At 41.7% G+C, this 22735-nt stretch overlaps 1 protein-coding gene across 1 annotated transcript in view; it reads left to right on the top strand.

The window, feature by feature from the left end:
- The first annotated feature begins 913 nt into the window (after nt 1–913).
- DPYSL3 (dihydropyrimidinase like 3) overlaps nt 914–22735 on the top strand; it is a 112983-nt gene continuing 91161 nt past the window's right edge. Inside the window, exon 1 of the mRNA XM_045894817.2 lies at nt 914–1454. Within this exon, the coding sequence (XP_045750773.1) occupies nt 1065–1454 (390 nt within the window). The 5' untranslated portion in view covers nt 914–1064. The remainder of the gene's footprint in view (nt 1455–22735) is intronic.

Here is a 22735-nt window from a genome sequence, read left to right as displayed (position 1 = left end):
GTTGCACGGGAGGCAAAGTCTTTGGTTGTGTGTTTTTTTTTTGCGGTTAATCTTAATATGTGTGTGAGCCCACGTGGAGGGTTCTGACTGAGGTAAACCTGAGCTTGAGTCAGTGTGTGAGGGGTTAGCTTCGGGTTTGTCGTAGGCCGGGGTATTGGAAGTATTTTACAAGGCACAGTCTAGGGATGTGTGCGTGTCCGTGACCTGTAAAGTAATTGTGAGGTCAATTATGGGCGGGTAAAAAGCACAAGCTAGGGTGCTAAATATGAGGTAAGAATAGTTTAAGTGTAGGTTTGTCTGTAAGTCAATTGCAGGCTTTTGTGATTGTCGGCAAAGTAAGAGGGTCTCACTCTCAACCAATTCAGGAGGTCTTTCTTTGAGGGTGCAGGTTTGTGAGGCAGATTCGAGAACCGGGGACAGCTGTGAGACAGTTCTAAGATGGGAATGAGACCAATCTGGGATTATGGGTAAGCAAAGTCTAGGATTGTGAGTCTGGCAAACCTGAGTTTGTGTGTATGTGTGTTGTTGTAAATCAGCATTTGGCTTTCAGATGAACACACTCGAGCCAATTAGGTTTGTGCGCACGAGTGGGGCAGACAGATGTGTCTTCGTGAAGCAAACTCGGAAGTCAGTGTGGGGAAAACAGGGTTTGAGCGCATGTGTGAGTGAGGCAAGTTCTTGAGTGTGAATCTGAGCGTTGTTGGGCCCGCGGGAAGTGTGCACGCGTGTGTGTGCGTGTGCGCGCGCGCCAAGTTGGGATTTCTACTTTCGAAGGGCTACCGGGCCGCGCGACCCTGCGGGGCCACGTTAGGGTCGGGTGCGCGCCGAGGGGCGGCGGGCGGGCGGCAGGTCCCGCGGCGGAGCGCGCCCGCTGCCCCGGCCCCTGCGCCGCGCGCTCGCTGGCTGGCTGGGGACTGGCAGGAACCCGAGCTGCACTGCCGCCTCTGGCGCGAACGCTCAGGCGCCTCCTCCCGCCCCAGTCACTGCGGCTCGGCGCACGCTGCCGGCGGCTGCCCTTTCCGCCTCTGGGGGAGCGAACCTGCGGGCCGCTGTGCGCCGGCACCATGGCCTCGGGCCGGAGGGGCTGGGACAGCTCCCACGAGGACGATCTGCCCGTGTACCTGGCCAGGCCGGGCACCACGGACCAGGTCCCGCGGCAGAAGTACGGCGGCATGTTCTGCAACGTGGAGGGCGCCTTCGAGAGCAAGACGCTGGATTTCGATGCCCTGAGCGTGGGGCAGCGGGGCGCGAAGACTCCCCGGAGCGGCCAGGGCAGCGGCCGCGGCTCGGGGAGCCGGCCGGGGGTCGAGGGGGACAGCCCGCGCCGGGGCCAAGGCCGGGAGGAGGGCAGGGAGCCCGCGCCCGCCTCGCCCGCCTCGCCCGCGCCCGCCGGGGTGGAGATCCGGAGCGCCACGGGCAAGGAGGTTTTGCAGAACCTCGGCCCCAAGGACAAGGTAAGGGGGCCCGGGGCTCTTCTCCTCCTGCTCTCGTTCCCTTGGCGGCCCGGGGCGCCGCGACCCGGGCACAACTTTCTCCCGCTCCCTTCGCTCGGGGACGGGGGACAGGGAGGAGGAAAAGGGCATCCTCTGCCGAGCGTACCGCGACCTCTCAGCCCGGACCGGGATTCGCGCGGGTCCCCGTGGCAGCATCCTGGTGCGCGCGGGACCGGGGTGCGCGGGTCCCCCCCCGCCTCCCTGCCGCACCCCCGGGCCAGCGGGTCTGGGTGGGTGTGTCAGCGCCGCCAGCCGCGGACGCTTAGTGATTTCTAGCCCTTCTCTGCGTCTGAGTAACCACCAGCACAATTGTCTGGGCCCCACTCTGGCCCTAGATTAAATCTCAACCCGGGTCACCAGGGCAGAGGGCAAACTGGCGCTGGGAAAATGGGGTCATCTCCATAGTCCCCGGATGAACGTACAGGATGGGCGGTCTCCCCTCTCACTCTTCAAACATCAGCTCTGTCCCTGAAACTTTTGGGTGTGGAGCCACTAGACTAAACACCCTAATCTGAGTGCCTCTCTTCTGTCCTAGATCGACATTTCACATCTGTGTTTGTGAAGTGTACGTTTGTGCACGTAGTTTATTGCAAGACTGGGTACCACGGGGATCCAGCCGTCTCTGGAAGAATATCACTTATTTTTGAAAACAGGCCGGAGTATTAAGGGTGCACTTTAAACTAGCACAAGCTGCAAATTCTCTGCTGCTCCTACATGTGCCAAAGCCAATTTCTTCTGTATGTGTATTTTTGAGAAACTCATGCACTGAACTGACTGGAGGCATGGCATTGAAATCCAACTTGCTCTCATCTATTTGTTTATTTCATCGAAAATCAGAACCACAGTTCAGAAAATTCAGGGTCTGGGCAGGGCCGGAGTATTCAAAGTTCAAACTGATGCTGTTGAGTTGGGGAACAATAGTAATCAGATACGTCACTCTTGTGTAGATAATGGCTGCAAAATCCATCCACATATATTATTCTGTGTAAATACTGATACGAATAATAACCCAAAATGGAAATGTCTGCCCCAGAGCAATTACAGTTAATGCTTACCGGAGTTAGCTGTTTTTCCCATTCAAATGCAGCGAGCCAAAGGAAAGCCTATCTCTGCACTGCTTGATTTTTGAAAGTTTGAAAAAACAAGGCTTTAATTACAGATACCGTTAGGGGAAGAAAGCACTGAACTTCGTCCTGTGTAAGGGTGCCATTGGGAAACAATGTCCATGTCCCTTGCAATCACTCATTTAGTTTGTGATTTTCATATCGTCCTTAGAGTATGGGATTCCTCTAGGCCCTGCTTGTATAACACTTTTAGGAAAAACTTCTGATATTTTTGGAACAGCTGTGGCTGATTTGTAGACTAAGAACGGTGTTACAGGAAGATTATTGCCTCTCTTTAGGTCTGAGCTGATGGGGATTGAAATGTTCCCTTCCTGACTCTCAGGGGTGGGAGAAGTGATGGAAAAGGTCGGTAACAATTGCTGTGAGTCAGTGCTGTTCCCTTTGCTGGAACACCCCTGATGTAAGCCAGATAATATGCCTGGTTTGCAAGATTTAAGAATGGTAACTAGAGAAAGGGAAAATGTTCCTCCTGTAAACCCAGAAATTCTAGCGTTTTCCTTCCTTTTGCAAACCCTATACTTTTGGCTCCTAATTGAAAAATAATAATACAACTTAAGCATCAGCAGGATTTCTTGTGCTACGTGGTTATTTCTGAGTTCAGGCTTGCTGTCAGCTTCATGCAGGCCATGTTATTATCTCTAATTTGGTTGAATCACACGGCTAAAAGGATCTGCAGACCTTATCTACTTCTGTACTTGATAGCTATTTCCTTGAGGATAGGGATCGTGCGTTTGGATTTAGCACTGTGGCTGAAATGCCTGGCACATTGGAGGCGCTCCATAAATGTTTGGTACATTAAACCTCCTTAATTAGGCCATATTTTTTGGTACATAGATGCACAATGACCATCTGGCCTCTGCTTATTTTATATATATATATGTTTTAATTTTTTAATTTCTTAAAGTAAACCCTAGGCCCATCGTGGGGCTTGAACTGACGACCCCTGAGATCGAGGGTCGCATGCTCTATTGACCTAGCCAGCCTTTTGGCCTCTATTTAAATACCACGTTTTCAGGGAGTGCTCCACCTCATGAAGCAACTTTGGAAAACTTCACTTTAAAAAAATTAAATTAAGCCCAATTCTGCCTCCTTGTAGTTTCTATAAGCTATTCTTAGTTCTGACCTTATAAAATACAAGAATAAAGTTTTTTTTTAAATTCTGGGATATTTTAATGACTTGAAGCATGTGGGTTTGTTTAGCTGTCAGAAAAGGCTGGGTACTGCCACAGTAACAAGCAGTCCCCACATCTCAGTGGCTGAATCAAACAACAGTTTATTTCTTGCTCCTGCTACGTCCAACAGGGGTCAGCAGGACAGCTCTGTTAATTATTTCCCCGCAGGGACCTAGACGGATAGCCTGAGGGAAGTTTCATCTTGACACACCCGTGTTGGTGAGAACCTGTAGTGAGCTGCTCACAGACTCTTGAACTCCCATGCTGAAGTTACAAAAATGACTTAGGTTCACATTTCCCAAGCCCGAGCAACTCATTAATCTGTGTCCAACTTCAAAAGAATGGGGAGGGTGCAATCTTACCGTGATCCTGTAAGACAGAGGTTAGAAATATTTGGAATATAGCTTTAATATCCCTCCTCGATTTGGGGCGGGACTACTGGGATGAGACCTGGCTCCACCGACCCAAATTATGTGACTGTAAGCATATAGCTCGGCCCTTGTGCCCTAGCTTTCTCACCTGCTAGGGTGGATAACAGTGACTACTTTGCATATAATAAGTACTCAATACATATTAATTACTCTTACTCTTTGATTTTTACTGCCTTTTATATGTTTGAGGGCAATTATCACATTCTCCTTAAAATTCTCTTTTTTAGCCTTACCATTGTTCCTAGCTTCTTTAGCTTTCCTATATGTAAGCCTTTCACCCTTCTGATTTCCTTTTCAGATTATACTATATTTTATAAATATTCTTTCAAAAATACAGTGCCCAGAACTGAACACAGTGCTCCAGATGGGATATGACCATGGCAAAATGTATTAGGCTAGTTCATTTCCTTGATTTATAGACAACATATGCTTCTGTAGTAGGAGGTTACACCTAATAATTCAGTATCCATGTCTTGCTATTGTCTCCATAGTACATTCTCTGTCATTCAAGTGTTCAGAAAATTTTTCACATCAGCTGCTATTAAGCCAGGATGTCTCCATTTCTATACTGGTACAACTGAACTTAAAACCAACCAACCGACAAACAAACAAAAAATCTTTAACTATGGGATTTTATTTTTATTCCTTCTATAATATTTATCACCATCTTAGCTCATCTTTCTGTCACGGTAATTTTGAACCTTAATTCTATGACATAGCATCCCTCTCCCCAGCTCTGGACCATCTGCAGATTCGATAAGTACTCTTTTTGAGCACTTTCTGTGTACCTGATATCTCGCTCTCTATCTAGATATAGATATATTGTTGAACATGATTTTACAGATAGGGAAATTGAAATTCATAGACTCTAAGTGTTTAGCCCCAAATCACATTGATAATAAGTGGGGAGCCAGAATTCAAACTGATTTTTCTGAGTCCAGAGTCCATGTTTCTGAGTTCTGAGTCCTTCTTTCCAGACAGAGAGGCTGCTTTATTTTAATTCAATGAGCCTGACCATTGTGTCTGCTGCTGATATGTTACTATCATGCAGGGCAAGGACAGAGCTTTCTGCCACACCTCTAGAACCTTCCTCCATCTTGTCGCCAACCCATTATTCAGGACACTGGGAGAACGGTTGCTCAGCCTATGGAAAGAGTTGCTGCAAGATCCTTATTTTTCCAAGTTGAATGCAAAGTTATTAAGAGAGATTTTAAAAACATGTCTCAATAAACACACAATATGCTTTGTCTGTAGCGTACCTACTTCTTAACTCCCACCTTAAGGAAATGAATTTAGTTAATAAATGAATAAATTACGAAGAAATTTCACAACAAAAGTGTATAGCTGAATAAGAGTAAAAAAAAAAAAGTCTGAGTTACACTTTGAGTGCCAAGTGCCAAGTTTGAAGTATGACTTGGGTGTTTATATTGTGGTTCTGGACCTACCTAAACACCTTGTTAAATTATGCAGCTAGATTTTTCTTATGATAGACACTTAATACTGCCCCAATCGTCCATGGTTGGCTCATACAAGTTTTTGTTTATAACTTTTGACAGTAAGTGCATAAAAAGGCAATTTTAAATGAATAGGAAATATTTTTCACCATTTCTCAAGATGGTTTCCAGAGTTTTTCCTGCAGTGAAGAAATTACTAACGGGAGGAGAATTATGATATATGGTCTGCCAAGAGCAAATGATACTGTGAAGACTCTGTGAAGACATCCAGTGGCAACAAAGTAATGACATTATGATTACATGGGTCTATTGATAACTCCCTTTCAGGAGCCATGGGTCATTTCCCACGTGGGCCACTTTTGTGCAAGATGTTTCCTTTGTGAAGTCAGTAAGGGTTCTGGGTGTAGGGGGGAGAGCACTTGAAACATGTGAGCTGTGGTGCTTACCTTTTTATCATTTGTCGTGTGCTTTTTTGGTCCTGGGTGAAAAGTTTTCAAAATGATCCAGAGAAAGTGAAGTTCTCCTCCTTATCCTGCATAAGGGAAGACAGCTGGAAATAGAATTCTAGGTTTATAAAGGCCTCTCCAAATCATCAGAATGCCTGGAGTGCATGTGAATTTTACAAAGATGCCCTGAGGAAGGAAAGTTTGCCCTTAGGCTGGGAAAAAATGTTCTTGCTTACCTGGCCCCCAGGCCACACTCAAATCTGGGACTAAATTTACTTACCCAAACTTGGAAGTGTTTGAACCTTTCAGAACTTTGGTTTAGTTTGACAGTAGGCATTTGAGGAACATAAAAAATGTGCCTTCCAAGTAATGCTGCAATTGGCAGTGTTCCCTCAAAGTAATGGTCCATGGAGATAGGATTTTGCTGACGGCTCTTGTAAGTAATGTTTAAAATGGCCAGGGGACTGTCCGGGAGGCTTTTCTGTCAGTGATTTCTATAGCTGATTAATTTCCTCTGGGCGTTATTCCTACAGATAATGTTCCTGTGAGTCAGGGGATAAAGCTTACTAGGAATAGGTAGTCTGGTTGTAGGGAATGCAGGCTGTGACTGGCAGCGCAGCCCTCCATTTTTGAGAAGAGGCAGAAGTCCATTTAGGCATGTAAGCCTAAGTTTAAAAACTTAAACTTCTAGGAAAATATAATGTTAAAACTTACCTGTACTCTTGACTTGGACTTACATGGCATTCAAAAAACCGTTCTACTCCATCAGAAAATAATGAGATGAGGCAAACAAACAATAAACAAAGCAGCAAACAAACAATAAACAAAGCAACGGGCTCAAATTGGCAGGCTCAGTTTAGAGACCCAGTCTTTCACCAGCTGTACAACTTGGGCAAGTTATCTCCCTTCTCTCTCAGCCTTGGTTTCCTCCTTTCTAAAGTGAAGGGGGGTGGACCAGATGGTCACCAGAGCCACAGTCTTTAAGCTTTTTTGATTGTGCACCTCTATGCAAAAGCTTATTGAGCATGGTCTCTCTCTACGTATATGTACACACATGTGCATTTATATAAATTACGTGCACAACTTATGTACAGTTGACCCTTGAAAAACCCAGGGGTTAGGGTGCCAACTCCCATGCAGTCAAAAAACCATGTATATCTTTTGACTCCCCAGAACCTTAACTACTCATAGCCTGCTGTTGACCGGAAGACTTACTGATAACATAAACAGTCGTTCAACACATATTTTATATGTTATATGTTTTATGTACTTCATTCTTACGATAAAGTAAGCTGGAGAAAAGAAAATGTTATTAAGAAAATTGCAAGGAAGAGAAAATATATGTAGAGTACTGCACTGTATTTATTGAAAAAAAAAATCCACATGTAAATGGACCAGTGCAGTTCAAACCTGTGTTGTTCAGTGGTCAACTGTATTAATATCTTATGACCATTCTACAATACAGACACAAGTACAAAGTAAAATAGTATATATACAAATATAGATCCTTGTACCTTAGTGGCTTATCTTACCCACCCATTTGGGTCTAAGTGTGTGTAAGTCTCTAATCTTTATCTCAAAGCCGTTAAGAGTCAGTGGTTCTAATACTACAGTCATAAATGAATTCATTGTCCGTTTGAGTTCTTCAGCGATATATGCTCTTTTTTAAAAAAATAATTTATTTGAGAGGGATGGGTGGGGGGGGGAAGAGGGGCAGAGAGAGAGGGAGAAGACGGACAGAGGGAGAGGGAGAGAGAGAATCCCAAGTAGACTTCCTGCTGAGTGCAGAGCCTGACGCAGGGCTCGATCTCACAACCCCAAGATCGTGACCTGAGCCAAAATCAATGGTCAGACATTTAACCAAATGAGCCACCCAGGTGGCCTGGTATATGCTCTTTTATGGACCAGTTTCTAAGAGAAAATTCAAAACTGTTGGAGGCTTGCTGTAAGGCTACAGACCAAGTGCTGGGTAGTGCTCAGTATACTCTCTTTATATATGTGGGGTTGGGCCAGTGTGTGGATAGGTTAGCAAGGTCACCATAAATACGATGAGTCCCCAGATCTCCATTTAACCCCTATTTTTTTCTCTACTTGTTTATTCAGAAAGCACTTATTAAGCACTAGCTATGTAGGTGCACGATGAAAAACTAATTTTGAAGAAACGAACAGATAAACAATAGGAAAACTTAAACTGCATTTCCCTGGAGTCTCCCATAGAAAATTGCCATTAATACAGTGGTGTATTTTTCACATCTCTGTGGGTATGACACATGTGTTTTTCATTCCAAAATGAAAATAGGAATATACAGTATTACCTGTTTTAAAACTATTTTTTACCACTTTAATACATTTTCAGCAACTTTATTTCTGAAAGCGGTTTTAGGTTCAGAGCAAAAATGAGTGGAAAGTATGGAGATTTCCTTTATTTCCCCCACCCCCACACCTCCGAAGCTTCCTCTCTTATCTACATCTTCCACCAGAGTAGCACACTGGTTACACTTGAGGAACCCTCACGGACCTATCTTTATCACCCAGAGGTCATAGTTTACCTTAGGGCTCACTCTTGGTGTTGTTCATTCTGTGGATTTTGACAAATGCCTAAGGTCATATATCCACCATTATGGTATCAGACACAGGATTTTCATTGTCCTGAAAGTCCTTTGCACTCCACCTATTCATTCCTCCCTTCCTTCTACCCCTGGCAACTACAGTCTTTCTCTCTCTTTTTTTTTTTTTTTTAAAGATTTTATTTATTTATTTGAGACAGAGAGAATGAGAGGGAGGAGGGTCAGAGGGAGAAGCAGACTCCCCGCTGAGCAGGGAGCCCGATGCGGGACTCAATCCAGGGACTCCGGGATCATGACCTGAGCCGAAGGCAGTCGCTTAACCAACCGAACCACCCAGGCGCCCCTACAGTCTTTCTCTTGTCCCCAGAGTTTTGCCTTTTTCAGAATGTCATATATTTGGAATCATGGAGTATGCAGCTTTTTCAGATTGGCTTCTTTCACTTAGTAACATGCTTTTAATGTCCCTCCATGTCTTTTCATGGCTGGATAACTCATTTTTTTGGAGCGCTGAATAGTATTCCATTTTCTGGATGTACAGTTTATTTATCCATTCACCTACTGGAGTATATTCTGGTTGCTTCTGAGTTTTGGCAATTGTGACTAAAGCTTCTATAAACATTTGTGTGCAGCTTTTTATGTGGACATAAATTTTCAATTCGCTTGTGTAAATACCAAGGAGTGCAGTTGCTGGATAGTATGGTAAGAGTGTATTTTGTTTTGTAAGGAATCTCTAAACTGTCTTCCAAAGAGGCTATCCCATTTTGTATTCATTCCTACCAGCTTTGAATGAGAGTTTCTGTTGCTCCACATCCTTGTCAGCATTTGGTGTTGTCACTGTTTTGGATTTTGGCCATTGTAGTAGGTGTGTAGTGGTTTCTCATTGATGCTTCAATGTGCAATTATTTGAGGACATATGGTGTGGAGCATCTTTTCATATACTTGCCATCTGTGTATCTTCTTTGGTGAGGTGTCTGTTCAGGTCTTTGGCCCATTTTTTAATAGGGTTATTCATTTTCTTATTGTTGAGTTTTAAGAGTTCTTTGTATATATTTTGGATAACAGTCCTATATCAGGTGTGTCTCTTGCAAATATTTTCTCCCAGTCTATGGCTTGTCTTCTCATTCTATTGACATTGATTTTTGTAGAACAGAGGTTTTTAATTTTAATGAAGTCCAGTTTATCCATTCTTTCTTTCATGGGTTATGCCTTTGGTGTTGTAAGTCATTGCCATACCCAAGGTCATTTGGGTTTTCTTCTATCTTATCTTCTGGGAGTTTTATAGTTTTGCATTTTATATTTTGATCTGTGATCCATTTTGAGTTAATTTTTATGAAGGGTTTAAAGTCTGTGTCTACATTCATTTTATCGCATGTGGATGTTCAATTGTTCCAGCACTATTTGTTGAAAAAGACTATCTTTGCTCCATTTTACTGCTTTTGCTCCTTTGTCAAAGATCAGTTGACTGTATTTATATGGATCTATTTCTAGGCTCTCTATTCTGATCCATTAATCTGCGTATGTATTCTTTTGCCAGTACCACATTGTCTTACTCTTTATTTTATTATTTTTTAAGTGGGCTCCATGTCCAATGTGGGGCTCAAACTCACAACCCCAAGATCAAGAGTCGCTTTTTTTTTTTTTTTTAAAGATTTTTATTTATTTGACAGAGAGAGACACAGCGAGAGAGGGAACACAAGCAGGGGGAGTGGGAGAGGGAGAAGTAGTCTTCCTGCCGAGCAGAGAGCCTGGTGCGGGGCTCGATCCCAGGATCCTGGGACCATGACCTGAGCCGAAGGCAGACTCTTAACGACTGAGCCACCCAGGTGCCCCGCATGCTCTTCTCTTTAAAAAAACTATTTTATTATTTATTTATTTATTTATTTATTTATTTATTTATTTATTTATTTATATATAGAGAGAGCACAGGAGTAGGGGGTGGGCAGAGGGAGAGGGAGAGAGAATCTCAAGCCTATTCTGTGCTGAACGTGGAACCGGACGTGGGTCTTGCTCTCACCACCCTGAGATCATGATCTGAGCTGAAATCAAGAGTCAGATGCTTAATGGATTAAGCTACCCAGGTGCCTGAGTCACATGCTCTTCTGACTGAGCTGGCCAGGCAACCTAATACCACATTGTTTTGATTAGTGTAGCTTCATTGTAAGTCTTAAGGTGTCAGTTCTTTCGAGTTTCTCATCATTAAGTATGATGTTAGCTGCGGGTCTCTTTTTTTTTAAGATTTGTTTATTTATTTGAGAGAGAGAGCATGGAGCCCTACGTGGGGCTTGATTCCATGACCCTGAGATCACGACCTGAGTGAAACCAAGAGTCTGAGGCTTAACCGACTGTGCCACCCAGGTGCCTCTAGCTGTAGGTTTTTAATTGATGTTGAGGACGTCCTCATCTGTTACTAGTTTGCTGAGAATTTTTGTCATGCATGGGTGCCAAATTTTGTCAAATGCTTCTTTTGCATCTATTGATTTTGCTCATGTTATTTTTCTTTAGCTTCTTGATGTGATAGATTACATTAATTTTCCAGTATTGAACCAGCCTCGCATACCTTGGATAAATCCCACTTGGTCATGGTGTATAATTCTTTGTATACATTATTGAATTTGATTTGCTAATATTTTGTTAAGAAATTTTACATCTGTGCTCATGAGAGATATTGGTGTCTCATTTTCTTTTCTTGTAATGTCTATCTGGTTTTGGTATTAGAGTAATGGTGTCCTCCTGGAATGAGTTAAGTATTCCCCTTGCTTCTGTCTTCTGGAAGAGATTGTAGAGAGTTGGCTTAATTTCGTCTTCAAAGGTTTGGTAGAGTTCACTAGTGAACCCATCTGGGCCTAGTTCTGTTTAGGAAGGTTATAAATTATTGATTCAATTTCTTTAATAGATAAGAACCTATTCAGATTGTCTATTTCTTCTTGTGTGAGTTTTACTAGACTGTGTCTTTTTCAAGGAAATAGTCCATTTTGTCTAGATTATCAAATTTGTGGGCATAGAGTTTTTCATAATATTCTTTGTTATCCTTTTAATCTCAATGGGATCTGTAGTGATGGCCCCACTTTCATTTCTTGTACAGTTTGGGTCTTTTTTTCTTAGTTATCCTGGTTAGATGCTTATCAGTTTTATTGATCTTTTCAAAGAAACAGTTTTTGGTTTAATTTCCTTTATTGATTTCTTGTTTTCAGTTTCATTGATTTATGTTCTAATTTTTATTCTTTCTCTTCTTCTGCTAACTTTGGATCTAATTTGTCTTCTTTTTCTAGTTTCCTAAGATGGAAGCTTAGATTATTGATTTTAAGTGTTGTTTTCTTTTTTAATATATTCATTCAATGTTATAAATTTTCTTCTAATCACTGCTTTAATTGCATCCCTCAAATTTTGTTATGCTGTATTTCACTTTTATTTAGCTCAAAATATTTCAACATTTCTTTTGAGATTTCTTTAATGACCCATGTGTTGTTTGAAAGATGTTGTTTAATGAAGTATTTTGTGATTTTCCTGTGACCTTTTTGTTACTGATTTATGGTTTAATTCTATTGTGGTGTGAGAGCAGACATTATATGATTTCTCTTCTTTTAAATTTGTTAAGGTGTGTTTTATAGCTCAGAATGTGGTCTATCCTAGTGACTGTTCTATGTGAGCCTGATAAGAAGCTTCATCTTCTGTTGTTAGATGAAGTAGTCTGTGGATATCAGTTATATCTAGCTGATTGATAGTACTATTGAGTTCAACTATGACCTCATTGATTTTTCCGTCTGCTCGATCTGTCCCATTTTCCATAGAGGGGTGTTAAAGTCTCCAAGTATATTAGTAGATTCATCTGTTTCTTCTTGCAGTTCTGTTAGGTCTTCCTCAAATACTTTGATACTCTTTTTATAGGCATATATATGTTAAGAATTATTATGTCTTCTTGGAGAACTCACCCCTTTATAATTATACCTGATAATTTTCCTACTTTGAAGTCTGCTCTGCCTGAAATTAATATAGCTATTCCTGCTTTCTTTTGATTAGTGTTAGCATAGTATGTTTTTCTCTACCCATTTACTTTTGCTTCGTGTGTATTCTTGTATTTTATTTATCTATTTATTTATTTAAGATTTTATTTATTTATTTGAGAAAAAGAGCATGGGTGGTGGGGAGGGGCAGAGGGAGAAGGAGAAGCAGACTCCCCGTTGAGCAGGGAGCCCTACACAGGACTCAATCCCAGGACCCTGAGATCATGACCTAAGCTATAACCAAGAGTCTGACCCTTAAATGACTAAACCACCCAGGCGCCTCATGGGGTTGTGTTTTTGATTCATTCTGACAATCTCTGTCTTCTAATTTGTGCATTTAGACTGTTGACATTCAAAGTGATTATTTATATAGTTGGACTCCTATTTACTATATTTGCTTGTGTTTTCTACTTGTTCCTTTCCCTTGTTCTTATTTTGTCTTCCATTCTTTTTCTGCCTGTTGTAGTTTTAAATGAGCATATGACTGCGTAATATTCCATTGTATATATATACCACATCTTCTTTATCCATTCATCTGTCGATGGACATCTTGGCTATGGTGAGCGCTGTGAATTGTGCAAGACTGTTGAATCACAGATCTGTACCTCTGAAACAAATAATACATTATATGTTAAAAAAAAAAAGAAGAAGAAGAAGATAGCAGGAGGGGAAGAGTGAAGGGGGGGAAATCGGAGGGGGAGATGAACCATGAGAGACGATGGACTCTGAAAAACAAACTGAGGGTTCTAGAGGGCAGCCGGATGGGAGGATGGGTTAGCCTGGTGATGGGTATTAAAGAGGGCACATTCTGCATGGAGCACTGGGTGTTATATGCAAATAATGAATCATGGAACACTACATCAAAAACTGATGTGTAATGTATGGTGATTAACATAACATAATAAAAAAAATGAGCATATGATTCTATTTTTTCTCCTTTCTTAGCATATCAGTTATACTTTTTTACTTTTCCTAGTGGTTGTCCTAGAGTTTACAATATGCATTTATGACTAATCCTAGTGCAAGTACTGTATAATAACAAAATATTCCCAATTCTTCCCTGCCCCGTCCCTTGTATTATTGCTGTTATTCATTTCATTTATACATAAACATATATAAACATATATAATTTAATGCATTGTTGCTATTATTATTATTTTTTAAAGGTTTTATTTATTTATTTGACAGAGAGAGACACAGCGAGAGAGGGAACACAAGCAGAGGGAGTGCGAGAGGGAGGAGCAGGCTTCCCGCGGAGCAGGGAGCCCGATGCGGGGCTCGATCCCAGGACCCTGGGATCATGACCTGAGCCGAAGGCAGACGCTTAACGACTGAGCCACCCAGGCGCCCGCTATTATTATTTTGAACAAACTGTTACATGTTAGATCAATTAAGAATAAGAAAAATTTAAGTTTTTATATTATATTCACTTATCCCTTCTCCAGTGCTTTTTCTTTTTTTTTATGTAGAGTCAAGTTTCTGACCCGTATCATTTTTCTTCTCTCTGAAGAACTTCTTTTAACATTTCTTGCAAGGCAGGTGTACTGCCAACAAATTCCCTCAAGTTTTATTTGTGTGAGAAAGTCTTTATTTCTCCTTCCCCTTTTTAAAGCTATAGTTGACATACGATGTTACATCAGTTTCAAGGGTACAACAAAGTGATTCCATAAGACTGTATGTTATGCTGTGCTCACCAGAAGTGTAGCTCCCATCTGTCACTATACAGCACTATCACAGTACCACTGACTATATTCCCTATGCTGTACCTTTCATCCCCGTGATTTATTCATTCCATAACTAGAAGCCTGTATCTCCCACATCCCCTCACCCATTTTGCCCCTTCTCTGACCGTCTTCCCTGCTGGCAACCATGTTTTTTTCTCTGTATTTATGGGTCTCTTTCTGCTTTCTGTTGGTTTGTTTCTTTGTTCATTTGTTTCTTAGATTCCACATGTAAGTGAAATCATACGACATTTGTTTTTCTCTGTCTGACTTATTTCACTTAGCATTATACCCTCTAGGGCCATCCGTGTCATTGCAAATGGCAAGATCTCATTCTTTTTTATGGCTGAATAATATTCTGTAGATATATCACATCTTCCTTATTCATTCATCTATGGATGGACACGGGTTGCTTCTGTATCTTGGCTATTATAAATAATGCTGCAGTAAACATAGGGGTGCATGTATCTTTTCAAATTAGTGTTTTTGTTTTCTTTGGGTAAATATGCAGTAGTGGAATTATTGGATCATCTGGTATATCTATTTTTAATTTTTTGAGGAACCTCCATGTTGTCTTCCAGTATGTTTTCCAGCCAGCGTTAGTCGCTGCACCAGTTTACATTCCCACCAACAGTGTATGAAGATTCCTTTTTCTCCCTACCCTCACCAATGCTTATTCTTTCTTTTTAATTCTAGCCGTCCTGACAGGTGTAAGTGATGTCTCACCGTGGTTTTGATTTGCCTTTCCTTGATGATTAGCGATATTGAGCGTCTTTTCATGTATTCTCTTTCACTTGTGAAGGATATTTTTCAAGGTCAGAATTGTAGGTTGTTTTATTTTTTTCTCTCAACACTTTAAATATTTCAGTCTATTCTCCTCTTGCTTGTATGGTTTCTGAGAAGAAATCAGAGTAACTTTTATCTATTTTGTCTTTATCTCTGATTATCTGAAATATGAATAGGATAAGTGTAGGTGTAGTTTTTTTGGGGGGCGTTCTTGATGTTCCTTGAGCTTCTGTGATATGGTGTCTGGCATTAATTTAGGGGAAATTCTCAGTCATTATTTCTTTAAATATTGCTTCTGTTTTCTTTTCTCCTTCTGGGATTCCTATTACATATTTGTTACACTTTTTGGAGTTGTTTTGCAATTCTTTGGTATTGTGTTCCATTTTTTTCTGTCTTTTTTTTTGCTCAGTTTTGGAAGTTTCTATTGTTATATCTTCCAATTCAGAGATTCCTTTTTCAGCTGTGTCTAGTCTACTAATGAGCCCATCAAAAGTATTTTTCATTTCTATTACAATGTTTTTGATTTATAGTATTTTTTTGATTCTTTGTTAGAATTCCCATCTCTCTGCTTGTATTATCTATCTATTCTTGAGCCTCACCTCCTTTTTCCATTGAAACAAATTAATCAGTTTTTTTTCTAAACCCCTCATCTGAAAGTTCCAACATTCCTGCCATATCTGACTCTGGTTTTAATGTTTGTTTAGTCTCTTGAAACTGTGTTTTTTGCCTTTTAGTATCCCTTGTCATATTTTCTTGAAAGGTGGATACAATGAAATGGGTAATAAGAACTCCAATAAACAGACCTTTACTAATGTAGTAGTAAAGTGTGGATCAGAGGGGAAGCACTCTACAGGCCTGTGGTTAGATCTCAGTCTTTTGGCAAGCCTGTGCCCTTGGACTGTGGGCTTCATCATGCTTCTCCTTCTTCTTCTGCTACCGCTTAGATGGGAAAAGATGACTGGACAGGGATGGAGATGTGTATTTCCCTTCCCCTATGTTGAAGGCTTGATGGAGCTGGAGTTAGGTGTTTTCCTTCTCTGTACGGAAGGCCAGAGGTGTGGTGTTGAGTATTTCCCCTTTTCCCTCACATAGCTTAGGCTCTGATAGCAAATTAGGCTCTGGTAAAATAGTTTTTCCCGGAGTCAGGCCTTGTTAAGCAGAATGGAATGTTCTGATGTGTTTCAAAAATGGTTCCTTCACCCCTCCCCATTCCAGAAGCAGGAGGGGATCTTTTTCTGATAGTCACTTTGAGGACCTCAGAGAGCTCTTGGAGGTAACCGTCACAAAACTGGGAGGGCCTCCCCTGACTGGGTTCCCCTGGAGTTTTGAACTCTCAGGGTTGTCCACACTGAGCCTCCATCCATTCCTCCATCACAGTTCAGGTTTTCCTACCCTGGCACTGGCTCCTGTGGAATTGTTTGCGTGAGGGCTAATGCTCACGTGAGTTGTGACTCTCTCTCTCTGCCTCTCTGTCTCTCCAGTTCTGAGGGCAGCAGTTTTCCGTGTGACTTCACCTTTCTGCTGAGTCTAAGGGGAGTTGTTGATTTGTCAGTTTGCTCAGCTTTTTATTTGTTCTTAGAGTGGAGTGGCAACTTCTTAGGTCCTTACATGCTGACCTGGAAACACTAAACTTATTTTTTTTAACTTAAGTTATTATGGCATCTTTACAGAGCATCAAAGATTTTCCAAAATATAATTTACAATGGCTGTGTAGTACTCTGTTGTGATAGATCACATATTTAGTTACTAATTACTTTTTAAAAAAATTTTTTTAAGTAATTTCTACACCCAACATGGGTCTGGAACCCACAACCCCGAGATGAAGAGTCGCACACTCTACCGAATGAGCCAGCCAGGCACCCTGAATTACTAATTTCTTTTAATTGGACATTGATATTTAGCTTTCAATTTTGGTTTCACTTTTACTTCTCTCCTTTACTATTGTAAATAAGGAGGTGATAGACCTTCTTCTCACCAAATCTTTGTGTATATTAATTTCTTTATCATTTGTCAGTGGAAACTTCCTAGAAATGGTGGCATGTGGTGTGGTTGTTTTCATGCTGCAGGGATACTGAGCATGGGATGGTTGCTTGCCGTGTGGACTTCAAGGGCAGGACTCTGGGTAAACCAGGGTACACTTCTGTGTAAATCCTGTAAGAGGGAGGAGTGCAGCCTGGGCCACATTGCTCAACAGCAGATGAGATTAAGGGGCCACAAGAGCCAGGCAAGTGGGGACAAAGTAAAAGACATAGGAAGAAGATGTTTTTAAATCTTAGCTGGAGATAAAAATGTAGAAAAATTGTCTTCTTTCTTGGAATTTTACTTTTCCTTGGCTTTCGGGGCACAGATAAGAGGTTCATGGTGTGTTCTAACGAAAAGTATTGCTACCTCCAATCCTTACAATAATTCTACAAAATAGGTATTAATAAAACTTCTGGAAAAGAAACCGAATATCAGAGAGGTGCCTTGACTTCCTGCAATCCTACAACAGGAAATGGACAAAGTCCAGATTTTAGCCTATGGACTCTCTGATTGATATTTATATACCATTTGCTGTTTTTTTTTAATATGGTGGCAGCTAAACATTGGTACTGAATGGGGGGTCTAGTGCTAGAATTGGCTTGATTTAGAGGATTATCTAAAATAAAATGTCTACTAGGGAAACTTTCTGGAAAGTGAGTGGATGGGACTCACAGGATCAAAATAGGGAACCTGAATTTAGTCAAGTCCAAAAGGTGAACACAGTAGCTGAAGCAGAAGACATTAGAAGCCATGAGGCCTAGAGGGAGGCCAGGAGATGGAGCAAGGGAGGGAAGAAGTGGAGAGGCTTAGACAATTTTCGTGATATGCCCCAAGTGCCTAATGATAATTTTTTGTGGATGCTATGGCTTGCTGGTAGGTTGATCTGATTTAAAGGCACCTTTCCTATCTGCTAAGGACAGATTATATTCAAAGGATGGTGGCAGATAAGGCTCAAATCGAGGTCTACTGGAGGCCTGGGAGTCACACACCACTTTTCTAGATAGACTCCACTGATGGCAGAACTATTTGGTTTATTTCCAAGAAGCTATCCTATGTCCAAAGAAAAAAGATGCAGTGCTTATGTTGAGTTGGAAGTGAGTGAGGGACGGGCTGTTTTCTTCTTACTAATATCTTCACATTCTGTCACTTGGATAGAAATAAATAAAACCATTGAAATGAGCAGTTGTGGGATAAATGGATGCTAAGTGAGAAGGAATAAAGTACAATTGATGAATAATAATATCTCACAACTGGTAGGGAAGAAAAACCTTTCCAGAGATACAGTTTTCTTCTACACACCAAGCAAGGGTCAGGAAGCCAGCCAGTGGTACACTTAGGGAATGTTTTAGTGAGACTATAGAGTGGGGAGCAGGGAGTTTGAAATGGGTATAGGGGATTTGTAAGGAAGGCAGTATCTGGCAATGCATGCTGTCAGCTGAGAGTTTATAAATAAAGGATGAGATATCTCTCAATTGTCTACAACAGGAGTCTATAAAGGTCCGGATAATAAATATCTTAGGCTTTATGGGCTGTAAAGGTGTCCACCGCAACTACCAAAGTCTGTATAACAAAGCCATCCATAGACATTATGTGAATGAATGGGTGTGACTGTGTGCCAATAAAACTTTATTTACAGAAGTCAGGTGGTGGGCTGGATTTGCCCCAAGGGCAATTGTTTGCCAACTCCTGGTCTTGGATATAAGAGGGGCACAGGGGTGTGTGGGATGTGTTTGTGTATGTGCGCTTGTGTGTGAGTATGTGATTGTGTGTGCATTGGAGTGGCAGAGGGGGACCTAGCAACTTAGTTTTTCTTTTCTTCTCTTTTCTTTTTCTTTCTTTTTTTTTTTTTTTAGAGAGAGAGGAGGAGGAGGGGAAGAGGGAGAGGGAGAGAGAATCTCAAGCAGACTCTGCACTGAGTGCAGAGCCCATCGCCACCCATCTCACAACCCTCAGATGATGATCTGAGCAGAAATAAAGAGTCAGAGCCTTAACCTACTGAGTCACCCAGGAGCCTCCCAGCAACTTTTCAATATGAAAAGATTGAGAAACTTGAAGTAGATATGATAACTAGTCAAGACGATTTGAAAGGCTTGAAACACCTGTTCTCCTTTCAGGATGTCTGAGATTGAAGGAGGAAATTAAACATAAATACATATCTGACAATGAAGAGGAGAACACTGCAAGGTATTTTAGAGAATGCAAATTTATGAAGCGGAGGCAAGATTTTGTAAAGAACAAAGGCAGGGGAAAGGGGGAGGTTTCAGAGGATAACCTGGAAATGACAGCGAGAAAGAAACAAATACCGGAAGGTCCGAACGATTAGGAAGAAGGAGGTCAGGCTGAAAATAAAGCTTTGCGGCCGTGCTAGAAAAAGGAGAGGTGTGAAGGCAGCCAACAGCTTGGTGCTGCAAAGGGGAGAGGAAGCGGTGCAAAATAGGTTCTCTTGGAGTTGTTAACAGAACGTGACATTGTTAAGTGAACAGGGAGAACGCTAGGCTTGCTCACACGCAAAACATGTCAACAGATTAAAAATGGGAAGTTGTGAGAGCTGCAATAATGGCTTTATAAGTGTGTGCTCAGGAGTTTTCAGAGAAAGGGTGTACTTGGGAGGGTGTGTACTGCCTTCTGGAAGGTGTGCGCTTGCTGCTCAGGGAATGTGACTTGCAGTCAGGAATTCAACAGGGGCTGGCTCCCTTTGGGGTGGGCAGTGAGAGCTGGTGGCTCTCCATTTGAGTGTTCATTCATTTCTTTATTGCTACATCCATTCATGGGCCCAACAGGTGCTTACTCCGAGCAAGTCCATTGTTAAGCTCTTCAGGGTCGGCAGCAATCAGAGATCTGTCAGGTGCTTGAAGGAGTTTGCGGAAGAGGTGATGGCAGCTTCAAGGTGAGCGTGCAGAAGAAGGGTGCCGGGCCTCGCTCCCACCTGGGGAGGGAGAGGGAAGGAAATAGATATTCACCGAAAAGATTTCTCCATCGCAAGGCAGATTCATCCCATTAGACTGTAGAATCTCAGCGCTAGGAGCAATTTCGAAGATCATTTTCCCCTTTCACTTTCTAAATAGGAAAATTGACACCCCCCCCCCAAGATGGGAATCAGGATGAAAAATAAAAATTTTTGAGTGCTTTTTATATTCCAGGCACTGCTTTTTTTTTTAACTGTGGTAAAATATACATAACATAAAAATTTACCATTTTAAACATTTTTAATTTTTTTTTTTAAAGATTTTATTTATTTATCAGAGAGACAGAGGCAGGCAGAGAGAGAAGCAGGCCCCTTGCTGAGCAAGGAGCCCGATGTGGGACTCGATCCTAGGACCCTGGGATCATGACCTGAGCCGAAGGCAGACGCTTAACTGACTGAGCCACCCAGGCACCCAAACATTTTTAATTTTTAATTGAAACATAGTTGACTTTCTTATTTTATTTCTTGGAGTATAGTTGACATTAACCATTTTAAAGTTTAGTTACATTTACAGTGTTGTACAGTCATTACCACCACTATCATATTCCAGAACTTTTCCATAATCCCAAAAGGAAACTCTGTACCCGTTAGCAGTCACTCCCCATTTCTCCCTCTCTCCAGTCCCTGGCAACCACTAATCCGCCTTCTGTCTCTATAGATTTGCCTGTTTTGGACATTCCATATAAATGGAATCATACAATATGTGGCCTTTTTTTGTCTGGCTTCTTTCACTGAGTGTAATGTTTTCAAGGTTCATCATGTTGTAGTGTGCATTGGTATTTTATCCTTTTTTTATGGCTGGATAATGTTCCATTGTATGGATATGCCACTTTTTTTTTTTCAAGCCCCTTCTGAATAGTTTTTCTTAATTAATAGACTTTATTTTTTTGTGCAGTTTTAGTTTACAGAGAAAATGAACAGGAAGCACAGATTTCCAACATACCCTCCTTCCCCTCACCCTCCAATTTCCTCTATTATTGACATCTTGCATTGGTGTGGTATTTTGTTACAACTGTGGGCCAGTATTGATACTTTGTTATTAAGCCCACAGTTTATATTAGGGTTCAGTCTTGGTTTTGTATATTCTGTGGGTTTTGACAAAAAGTAGAGTAACATGTATCCACTATTACAGTATCATATGGAATAGTTTCACTGCCGTAGCTGAATAAGATTTAAAAAAAAATTATTCTGGAAGTATAGTTGACATACAATGTTATATTAGTTTGAGGTGTAGGATATTCCACATTTTGTTTTTCCAGTCATCGGCTGATGGACATTTTGGTGGTCCTACTTTTTGGCTATTGTGAATAGTGCTGTGCCAGGCGTTTTTAAAAGCACTTTACATGTATTAATTTAGTCTGGTCACAAAAACCCTTGCAGAGAGCTTCTGTAATTATACTCATTTTATAGATAAGAGAGGAGAGATTAGGTCACTTTCCCAAGTTCCATAGTTCATTGGAGGGGCTTGAGGGGGAGCTAAGAGCCAGCTGTCCTGTTTCCCAGCCCAGCGCCCCTTCCGCTCTCCCCACTAGCTCAGCTCTAAGGGCAGGACGCGCCCCTCACTCTGACGGCTCTTCCTCAGTGTCCGCCACGGTCCACGTGCTCCGCGTATTTCATGTAAATTAGGTGACTTAAACCCCTCTGCTGAATAATACATAGGAAACAAAAGGAAAACTGGAAGTTATTTATCAGAAGTCACTCTCCTGGAATAGTAAATGTATAAAACAACTGCCTCAGTCACAGGAATTTGCAAATAATTTATGGGCTATTCACGTGACAGAATACTATAGAGCCATTAAAAATGATGCTGCAGAAGAATAATAGTGTGAGAACATGTTCCTGGTTTATTTAATCCTTCAGCCTTAGCAAGTCCCTGGGCAGGAAAACTGAGGTTTAGACCGCTTTATTAATCCGCGGGAGCTCAGACGGCTTGCAGAGCCAGAATGCTGTCTAAACCTCCAAACCACGCGCTCAGCCACAATAAAAATTACATGGAAATTTAACAGAATCTTAGCAGCGGTGGATTTCTGAGCAGAGAGATAATACCTTGTGTTTTCTTCTGTTCCTTCAGCAACGTATTGCATCCTTTCTACAGTGACATAGCCTTGCTTCGGAAGTTGAGTAAAAGCATTACATTTTCTCTTACGAAGAAGAGAAGCCTGTTCAAATTAACCTCAAAACGTTGTTGACTTAAAAAAAAAAAACAAAAAGTGAGAGAGAGAGAGAGAGAGAGATTAAACCTGTCACGGAGGACAATCGGAAGAAAACACAGGCTGCAGCAAAAGTAAGGAGCCATGCTGGCGAGAGATCCTTCGTGGGGATAGAGTCCCGTGGCTGCTTTCTTCTTTACCGCCTCCACATTTGGGAACTATTAATGGCTGCTGACCCCTCCTTTTCCCTAAATAAGCATTTCTATTTCCCAATTCTGGCTGAAGTTCTTGCGATGATTTGGGAGAGCGGTGAACGACCCACACTGCATCCTGGGCAGTGGCAGCCTGGTTGCATGCGACATGTGCAACATTCAGGTATTCAAGTTGTGCCCCTCCGTTCCGG

The sequence above is a fragment of the Mirounga angustirostris genome, unplaced genomic scaffold (genome assembly GCF_029215605.1).
Source record: "Mirounga angustirostris isolate CCGP_5_RB_7025 unplaced genomic scaffold, mMirAng1.0.hap1 SCAF_7, whole genome shotgun sequence".
Classification (NCBI taxonomy): Eukaryota; Metazoa; Chordata; class Mammalia; order Carnivora; family Phocidae; genus Mirounga; species Mirounga angustirostris.
The sequence above is the reverse complement of the archived record's forward strand: the minus strand, read 5'-3'. Positions and strand labels throughout refer to the sequence as shown.